The 10,373-nt window shown below is 35.3% G+C and overlaps 3 protein-coding genes across 3 annotated transcripts in view; all 3 read right to left on the reverse strand.

The window, feature by feature from the left end:
• Positions 1-521, reverse strand: part of LOC104266832 (fibropellin-3-like) — a 6,821-nt gene extending 6,300 nt beyond the window's left edge. The window contains exon 1 of the mRNA XM_009863991.3: positions 144-521. Coding sequence (XP_009862293.2) covers positions 144-225 — 82 coding nt within the window. The 5' untranslated portion in view covers positions 226-521. The remainder of the gene's footprint in view (positions 1-143) is intronic.
• Positions 522-652: 131 nt separating this feature from the next.
• LOC101242916 lies at positions 653-5,986 on the reverse strand. The gene is made up of 9 exons (XM_018811911.2): positions 5,606-5,986; positions 4,705-4,864; positions 3,918-4,360; positions 3,574-3,723; positions 3,024-3,305; positions 2,767-2,957; positions 2,240-2,339; positions 1,903-2,013; positions 653-1,805 (listed from the first exon to the last, which is right to left on the reverse strand). The coding sequence occupies exons 1-9, from the start codon at positions 5,766-5,768 to the stop codon at positions 985-987; spliced, it is 2,421 nt and encodes an 806-aa protein (XP_018667456.1). The 5' UTR covers positions 5,769-5,986; the 3' UTR covers positions 653-984.
• Positions 5,987-6,975: 989 nt separating this feature from the next.
• LOC108949297 overlaps positions 6,976-10,373 on the reverse strand; it is an 8,033-nt gene continuing 4,635 nt past the window's right edge. The window contains exons 6-10 of the mRNA XM_018812062.2: positions 9,625-9,760; positions 8,869-9,014; positions 8,394-8,543; positions 7,600-7,805; positions 6,976-7,202 (exon numbers count right to left, since the gene is read on the reverse strand). Of these exons, the coding sequence (XP_018667607.1) occupies positions 7,125-7,202; positions 7,600-7,805; positions 8,394-8,543; positions 8,869-9,014; positions 9,625-9,760 (716 nt within the window). The 3' untranslated portion in view covers positions 6,976-7,124. The remainder of the gene's footprint in view (positions 7,203-7,599; positions 7,806-8,393; positions 8,544-8,868; positions 9,015-9,624; positions 9,761-10,373) is intronic.

Here is a 10,373-nt window from a genome sequence, read left to right on the forward strand (position 1 = left end):
TAATCACCCATAAGATAACATACATGGTAACTCGTAAGCTGGCACGAGGTGTTAAACCCGTGTGATAACGACTGTCGTTTTCCAGCCACGCGACGATAAAGTAAGTTACATTTAGAGTTGGGTAAATAGAAAAAAATGATTACCTGTTGCTTGATAGACTATCACATGCAAAAGCACAAATATGAATACGTGTTTCAACTTGCATCGTACATGCGGGTTCTTCATCTCAAATTTATAAGATAAGTATCCTTAAATTCTGAGTATATTAGACACTACAAAAAGTAAAATGAATGCTTACGACTACCTTTTGCTCTTTAAAAAGTTATCTAAAATGTGTTTTGTTACTCTTAACACTTTAGCAACATTATTTTAAACTGCAAAGCTATATTTTTATCCGATACGTATATGGTTCCGCCCACTGGTAAAAACAAGTAACCAATGTACTCGGGAATTCTTTTATCGGTAATAGTCTTAATCGAACCTCAAAACCACAGTTGGTTGAAGTGGCATCAATTAGTGTGTACAGCCGCTCTGGTAACTTGCACAAGTACTTCTCAGAGGTAGCAACAATAGAAACGATTCATTAGCGACATGTTTGTCTAAAGCACTTGAAGATTAACCCCAACAGAGTTTAAAAGTTAAAATATTTTTATTTAGTTTTGAAATTAAATAAACTTAAATTGCTCTTTTAATGTAGCGTAACGTACAGCAATGGCAACACCTTGGAAGGCAGATTATACACGCATAGCCTGCGGAATAAAACGCATATTAGAAAATCGACTGCTGTTTGACGAATAGCGACTTAATTATTGGAAAACGTTAGTCAAACGTTGTGAAAAGATATGTAAAAATAAGTTAAAATTTGCGCCGTATTGATAAATTAATATAGACATGTTTGGAGCTGTTTATACACTGCTGGTAAGTGCGGCAAAAATGCATTGAAGAAGAAGGGATAAAATACAAGAATAAGTTACTACTGTTTCATCATAGAGGGTTCAATGTCTGCTTATCCAGATAGTTCGAAACACATTCGATGGGTTGCTGAATGTCGTACTCAAGTGCTGGATCATAAACGTTTTGTTCAGTGGATGAGTTTTCTGGGCTGGTTTTAAGGCGAGTAAAATTTACCGGTAAATCTAATATTTGTAACTGTAATAACTCGTTTTTCTGCGGCTGGGACTTCATGTCTTCATAAGCGTCGAACTGTTCGGTGTTTTTCAAAATGTACTTTTTGCTGGTATCAGACAGTGTTTGGCCCTGCATTACAGTGTATACAACACTTTCTTTGTTGGGATGCATCTCCAGTGTTTCTTGTGGTTTTCGGATTATTTTTGGACTTTCGAACGAAATTTCACCGTATGAGCTTGCTTCTGAAATCGTGCTGTTTGATTCACTCATTAAACTATGTCTTCTTTCGTAATATCTTCCAAGCTCATTGCTCTTAGAATAAATACCGCACGGGGCTGGAACCTGCGGGATATTAGTACAAAGTTTGGTTTCTTTCCGCTCAAAACAATCAATATCTTCTGAGCCCTTTTCTGTTTCAAGTGTAGGATAACCGCTGTTGTTGTTCTCGCTGGCGGAAGATAGACCACTGTCCGGTGACATTGGCGGCTGATGGTATGTGTCTTTTTCAAAGACATTACGATACTGCCCAGTAGTTCCATCATTTTGGTCAAAACCAACAGAGCAGCCACTTTCAACGCAAGATACTCCTGACGACGTGACGTCTCTTTCCTTGTGCTTGTTAAGTTGATATGACATCACAAAAACGTTCGTACCGCTGATTGTTTCTCCTTCGGGGCCTGTATTATTACGACACATTATGAAGAATGAAACGCAAAAAGGCACATGATTCTAAGAGTTAATGTACCAATGACGTCAAGATCTCAAACTGTTTACCTGCTGTTTCAGACTGGCGCCTCAGGGTGTCGTATAATTGAAGATTATATTTGTTTCTGTTTTTAGATTGGGCTGGAGACTCTTCGCCTATTTTTGGTACACTCGCTGAATCTACATGAACATTCAATGGGTGCAATTATCCAAAGCTAATTTTTATTACAAAATATAATCTATAATTTAAAAAATTATATCGTGCTAATTAATAAAAACAGCCTTACATTTAATCTATACTTATTGTCACGACTTAAAGGTACTAATATAAATTGGAAAGCCACATGGTCATGAAAGTCACAATTCTGGGCCATAAAGTAGGCCATGAAAGTAAGTTTTGCCTTACCAATTTCAGGCATGTGGTAGTCCTTTATACTGAAAACGCTTACAGCTTCAATTTCATTTAAACTTTTCGTTATTTTGATGTCTTCATTCATAACAACGTCCTTAAAAAGTATGCAGGTTAGAAAAGTTGTCATCAAAAACACGCGCCGGTAACAAATAAGTTTTAAAACACTTTGTATATCGTGCCATTAAACTATTACTTAGTAAGATGGGGGGAAAACAGGACACCTTTTCATTTTATTTTCTTGTCCATTTAGTAGAAAAAAAATATATAAAACCGTATCCTTACGACTCCCATACAGACCGTTATTAATTGTTTAAAACTGGATCAAGATATTTAGATATTTTGAGCTAAAGGTGTTCTATCTTCCCCCTCCCTACTATATATTGGTTTAAGTCATACGGCGCGGTACGCCATTATAAAAACAGAATTGTTCAAAACTAGCCTATAATATCAAGCGATGATGCAATACATCGAAGCCAACGCCCTAATATTATAAAATATTTTAAATTCATAATTTCACGTACCAACGATTTCGGTATTTCTTTATTTGTTTTCATCATCTTGTGAAAGTTCTTTTTCCATCTACACACCAGGACAATGAGGAGGAGCAAAAGAACAATGGCTGCAAATGCGCTGATTGTGACGACAATAATCAGAGTGGTTGGCAAGGATTTTTTCGGTACAGTAGGGTACACGATGACATTCGAGTATGTTGCTGTTTTGTAGGAATAAAATATTACCTTTTCAAGTTGTTCTTATTTTAATAAAGGCTAGTTCTTACCGTTGTGTGGCATGCATTTTACTTCGACGCTGTCGTTTACAGTGATAGTTAACCATAAAAGCAAGCAAGTAAACGTAGAGTTGTCAGGGTTTTTCGAAGTTATATTGTAGATAGCGGTTCCGTTGAAACTTTTGCTTTCACATTCTATTGCCCTTGACTCGTAAGTATTTATGACTTGGTCGTTTGTGTAAGTAAAGCCAGGCATTTTGTAAACACCGCGGTCAAATAAAAACGAATCAACATCAAAAGAAGTTTCTTTTGAGCCGTTTAACAGGACCGCATCTGTAAAGGCAATTTACACATAAAGTTGAATTTTTGAGAACAAGAATTATAATCTAATTTAGATAAGGCAATTAGTTTTATTGAAATCTTGGTTTAAATGTCCTGCCACTACTAAAAAGGCGTCCGGATTAATAAAAACTCCGGTAGACATTTTGGATGAAACCCAACTTTTTTACAACGTTATATTTGTAGTTTTAGTATTATATGTAGCCTACCAGGTTTTTGGATTTATTATAAGTACCATACTGATTTGAAGGTATAGGCGTACCTTTTTCCATCTCAAATGTACAGACATAGGAATATTTTTCAGCCTGTTGATGGCGTGTGTAATTTATCCATTTAAAAACTGTGGAGTCTTCTGTTGGTGTACCAGCGCCGAATACATAGAATCGACCTTCTGTTTCCATCGTGTTCGATGCTGAAAAGATATTTTCAACTCACTTACACCGGGAATCATATAAGCTTTATGTTTATACAGCAGTAGTGTAATAGGTATGGTTAATCAAAAGTAAGTTTTTATACGTTTTTATAAAAAAAAATATTTCAAAATCTGTGGTAAGCTATGGCAGTTAGTCAGTTACGCACTTATATATCTATGCTAGTTAAACTTACATACTGGTGGCTCGTTTGAGATGTCTGGTATAGCAAACATGGGGGTCAAATCTCTTTCTGGCATTTTCTTTACGACGTGGGAGCGGTACAGTGATAAGCTGTAATACTTGTTGTTGGGTACCTCGTCGGCGACTGGCGGATTAAGAAAAGGAAGAAAAGGAAAAGGCGGAGTAAGAAAAGGCGGGGTAAGAAAAGGCGGGGTAAGAAAAGGCGGAAGTGGGGGTGCTTGGGTCGGCGATGGAGAAAGAAATAACGTTCCTGGCTCGTTTGGGGGAAATTGGGGTAACGGTGGGGCGCCGGGCGGTAAGTTCGCGTCATTTTGCAGAGGAGGCAATGATGGGTTGTTTAAATTCGCAGGCGGAGAAACAATTGGCTCCGAGACGTAACTGCAATTCTGTGTTTGCAGCGGGATATCACAGCACCCAGGCAATGGAACGCCAAGGCTGAAAAATATGTGAATTAATAGGTATATTAACAATGAAAATAAATAAAAACGGTAGGGATAGACTAGGGAGTGGAGTATTATGAGACCTTTTTTTAATCGGTTTCCTTTCTGATTTGGTAGGAAACAAAGAATAGTCACAGAATTATATAGGCTAACCGCAGGCCCGCGACTCGGAAAGAGCGTTGTTATTTTTAAAAACAATATAAAAAAAATATGGATTTTATGTGATAAGGTTACCCCATCTTACCCCACCATACTATAGTACAATAATACAATAAATTAGGACTCATAGATTGTATAATTGTCAATAACGTTATGAATTCCCAATATATAAATCCTTACCTGCTGTTCCCCCCATCCCATTGAAATATAGTGACTCTAATATGCCTGGCTTCCAACACAGTATCGGGATTAAACTTCCATATAATTGAACGTGGCAACAATCTAAATAAGATCTGTTGCCCTTCGACATAACTGTCTAAAATCTCAGTAGCAGGAGTTTCTGTATAGATAAAAGACCTTCATTAAATTCGTGATTTTTGTGTTGGAAAAGTCAATATATAGTACGGTGGGAGAAGATGGGACACATTTTGCAATTAATATCCAAATATTTTAATCGTGTTTTAAACAATTAAGAACCGTCTATGGAGTCGTATTAAGGATACGGTTTTATAATTCCTTTAAATGTTCTTTGTTTACTACCAAATGGATCGAAAAAATAGAATGAGTAAGTGTCCCACCGCCCACCCTACTATATAGTACTGTGGGGTAAGATGAAATATGTCAGCACCCAAATTTTATATTTCCTTATCGTGTTTTAACAATTAACAACGCCCTATTGGAGTTGTGAAGCCAGGGTATACAACCCTATATTGTTTGTTTATAATGGGACCAAATAGGACGAGAAATGCGAATAAATAAATGTATCATCTTACCCTACCCATTACTTTCGAATGTTCCTACAGGAGCATTTTAGTGATGTAAATATATATTATAAATACATATAGTGGGGGAAGGGGAGATGGGACACCTTTTTATTTTATTTTGTCATCATATTACGTAGTAAACATGGAAAATTAAAAGAATTATAAAACCGTATCCCCACGACTCCCATAAACCGTTGTAAATTGTTTAAAAGACGAACAAGATATTTGGAAACTATGTGCTAAAGGTGTCCCATCTTCCCCCACCCTACTATATACCATTTATTGCGAATAAAAAGATATTTATAACCATTTCTAACCTCGAACTGGGTGTTTACTGCTCGATGCAATGCAGTTGGCACATACATCTCCGGGCCTTGCCTCGGTATCCGAGCATGGTACATAGCTGGCGTTAGATTCTGCCTTCACAGGGTGAGTTAGAAGGCAAGCAGTATACAATAAGAATATTAAAGTCAATCGCATGTCTGGGTTATACCACTGATAGATTTTTTTGGTTTCCCAACTGACAATCACACGTATAAATAAATTATCTAAGATGAAAATGTCAAAATAAATGAACTGTTAGTGAAATTTTTCTGTATACCTTTTTATACTTTTAAAACTGGTACTGTTTTTTTTTAAACAGGCACTGAAACGAGAGTCTGCTTACTGTCAAATTCAAATATAGGTCATTATATATTACATACTGCGACGATTCGCTGACGCGTCACCACATTTATTACTTCCGCCTATAGCTTTAACTTCTCTGGAATCATTCTCATAACAAGAAGCTGTTCAAATATATTTTCTAATCCTTTAGCTGTTGAAGAAGGTATTGAATTCCGCTGTAGGCAATTTTAGCCCCGACAGCAAATTGCATAAACTATTACGCAAACGTGAAGTCCCGCTGTGGAGTTGTGGTAATCAACAAGAATCTTACTGCCTATATGTGAGAACTGACTCCTCAGAACTCTTAAGAGCTACTCGACGGCTTTTGTATTTAAACAACTAAACCCAGCTCTCATAACAGAGTATAAGGTTAATACTTCACGCCAAAAACTTGACAAAAAAAATTCAAATACCAAAAATATTCCATATCAAAAACTTTCGACATGAAGCTGTCCTTGAAGTTGAATATTTCACAGTTGGCTGAAACATTCATATAGTCGCGTTCACGTCGCTAGCCGGCGGCGATGAAGCTAATTTGGTGTCGTCACACCTTACAAGTATCTCCGAAGAGATATCTCTTGGCTAAACCGCGGTTAACGTTTAGTGTTAAGGTTTCCAAACCGCAACGTTTTTAAACAAAGAGGATAATACTGGAATAGGGGAAATGCTAGTTTATTGTGAAATATAATGATAGTGCGTCGAGTAAAACAATAAACTGACCATAACAGTTTATGAAAAATATTAATTATTAGACAAACAACTAAACAAAGAGTATTTAAAGATAAAAATATCATTTTCTGCTATTTAATGTGAATTTTATGCATTTAAAGTAACATTCTTATGTAATACAGTTACAATATATATAGTAAGGTGGGGGAAAGATGGGACACCTTTAGAACGTAATAACCAAATATTTAGATCGTGTTTTAAACAATTTACAACGTTCAATGGTAGTCGTGAGGATATAGTTTTATAATCATTTGAACGTTCTTCGTTGACTACCAAATGGAAGGAGAAAATAGAATGCAAAGGTGTCCCATTTTCCCCCACCCTACTATAGTTTGAACAATAAAATAGATTTTTTTTAATTTTAATGTGACTTTTATACATTTAAGATAACAGTTACGTAATATTTATACCATAAGTATACAGAATAAGCTTAAACACAATTTACATAGCTTCTTCAATAGTAATTGCAGGGTTGCTATTCCCAGTTGTTCTAACCCGCCCACGGTTCTTGTTCGGTTTCTGTTAAAGTAAAAAGTGATTAATCAAATTCCGAAAGCTATACACATTAGTAATCAAGTAAACAACACGAACTTTAAAATGTCAAACACGATCAGCCTTTGGGAAAACACTATTATGGTACAAATACGTTACAGGCACGAAACTGAAATCTCGGTTTGCTGATAAAAACCCAGTTTAAAGATAAATTATTTTCCGTGTTAAATATAGTAGGGGAAAATGGGACACATATTTTCTTGTCCCATTTGGTTAAAAACAACAATTCAAAGGATTATAAAACCGTATCCTCACGACTTCCGCTGACCGTTGTTAATTGTTTAAAACACAACTAGGATATTTTGTGCTAAAGGTGTCCCATCGTTGTAAAATTATACAAAATATACATTTCTCAATAACTTACCGCATAGACTGATTCACATTCGTAAAATCCACGTTTCTTTTCTCGTTTTCGCGTTATGACGCAATAAGCGATCAATGCCACAATTAAAATGAGAATTAAAATCGCTAGAACAATCACTATTATAATCCAATAGTCCAAAATAGCTGCCGCAATAACTGGTGGCGTGGTAGTTGGTGTATTACTAGTTGTTGTTGTTGATGGTTGAACTAAAATAATAAATTAATTTTAAAAAGTTTTTTTTTTTGGAGTGTAATTTTACACTGATAAAGCCGAATAAGACGTGAAACGTCCAAAAAAATAACAAAAAAAAAAAAAATAGTTATCAATTGGCCATATTTCAAAATCTTTTTAGGTACTAAAAAAAACCTTTTTTCCTAAGGTTATGTATCGCTAAAAAAACAAAAACTAAACGAAGTTGATTTTTAATTTGTAAGTGGCACGAGTGTACACCTATGTTACGAAATACATTGTCATGCGAGGATAAATAAGGGGTATTTGAACCCATTGAAATAAAAACTAACACATGAGCCTACTCGGAAAGTTGTGTCACAAAATTTAAGCTACAGTGATTAATCTAAACGAACGAATGAATAAATGTACATTAGTTTATTCTCACGTGGCCGAAAAACAACAGTTGTTCTAATACAGGTGCGTTCTGTTTCATACATCTCGTGTCAGCTTACGAGTTATCATGTATGTTACTTTAAAGGTAATAATTTTTTTTTTTTTATTATTATTTTTTTTGTGTGGCTGATAAATTGATTTTAATGACCACAGTTTAAAATACAACGTACCGTATTTTGTATGATAGCACCATTTGTCGTACACGCTCCCAGCATTTAGATAACAACAGCCGCGTAAAAAGCAATCTACCTGTGTAATACCCGACCATCCACATTCAATACGATCTGTCACTGACACGTTGTCGCAAGTAAAATCCGCAACTTCAAAACACAGCTTGCATTTTTAAGGCGACCAGGTATTATGGTAATAAACCATTTATTTTATAGATACAGTCAGTTATACATAAATATAGTAGGGTAGGGTATATAAAAATATTAACTTTATTTGTCTTTTACACAGGATATAGCGGCAAGACAGCAGTTGTTAAAACACGCTTACAGTTAAAAACATTTTTACATTTAATTGAAAGAAAATAAGCGTGGTCGCTACACTTAGCAGACAAACGAGCCATTTAATTTTAATTTTTATCAAGTTAATCTTGTAATAGAAACAAAAGTAAAGACATGACCCGTACAATGGACTTACTTGCAGTAATGTCTCCAACGTTACAATTTGCCCCCTCGCAACAATAAGTGCATGAAGAACCTTGAGTTCCTGGTCGACAGGTGGCGCTATTAAGGCTATTTTCACTCAAGCATGAAGATTGAGTTGCGCAACCTTTCGTCCAATATCTAAACGAATACGATGGGTTTACTTTTGTGTACGGTTGTCGAGAAATACATGTGTAAACACAAAACCATTTTAACGTTTTTTTGCGTTGTGTTTTTTAACTGTAAACCTGTTTTAACAACTTGTTTTGTCGCTATATCCTGTATTTTTCGATTTTCTAAAATTAATTTTAACTCGTTTCGAGTTTAAGTTTAAACAAACAATTGCTGACGGTACCATTTATATTGCTGCAGTATAAGATGGATATTGTTTACCTGTATCTTACTCAAACCGACCATATATATAAACAATAAAACTCAGTCAGCAAGGGTATAACGCGGGTATATGGTGGTGGGGGAAGATGGGACAACTTTTCAATCTATTTTCCCGTGCAATTTGGTAGTAAACAAAAAAAAATTCAAAGAATTATAAAACCGTATCCTCACGACTCCCATAGACCGTTGTAATTTGTTTAAAACACGATCAGGATATATATTATGTGCAAAAGATCTCCCGTCTTTCCCCACCCTACTATATATAATCCGAATAAAGAGAACCTGAATTTGGCGTCCAAAATAATTGGCGCGCAAAATAAATTTGTTTTTTCACTTAAACTTTATATAAAAAACTTACTTAGAATCACCAGGTGACCAGTGGTTTGTTCTTAAAAAACAAACGTCGTCAAAATTAGGGCAACGTTGAACAGTTGAAAAGCTGGATAAGCCGACCAAAGTAACGTTGTTTACAGCAACACAAATGGTGAAGTTATCTAAAAATATTTTGCTAAGCGAAATAACGAAAAAAGTACAAGTTTAAAAAAATTATGTAAAGTTATAATTACACGCAATTTGTAAGTCACATATTGCGATTTATTAACATTTTATATAATATATGATACCATGGCCTACTCAATACACGGCCTAGGAATACACCGAAACTGCTCAGAAAATAGGAGGCCTATTGACGCGAATAATGCCCATTATAATACATTGTTACGTCACGGTTTTATGAATGGATTTTGCTGTCTGGCTGTAGTTTTTGCATCAAATAACAGTTTATTTACCATTCCCGGTTAAATTACCTTATTTTTCGGGTTATTTTGTCAACATCTTATATTTTTTATAAATGTTTAAGCATGACTGAACAGATAGGAGTTACTTTTAACCACGTGCGGCATACAAGTAAGTTTTACCGACAGTTTAGTTTGGCTCAGTCGCTGAGTGAAAATAGTATTTGGCTTAAAACAGAAGTTTATTAAGACAGCCTATGCATATCTAGCAAAACAACACCGGAGTAACAACAAGTAAGTTAATTGATATGTCCGTTGAGGACTATTAAAACCGGTCCTTAAAAACAATATGAATATAGGATATTGGATAAAC

Source organism: Ciona intestinalis, chromosome 1 (assembly GCF_000224145.3).
Source record: "Ciona intestinalis chromosome 1, KH, whole genome shotgun sequence".
Classification (NCBI taxonomy): Eukaryota; Metazoa; Chordata; class Ascidiacea; order Phlebobranchia; family Cionidae; genus Ciona; species Ciona intestinalis.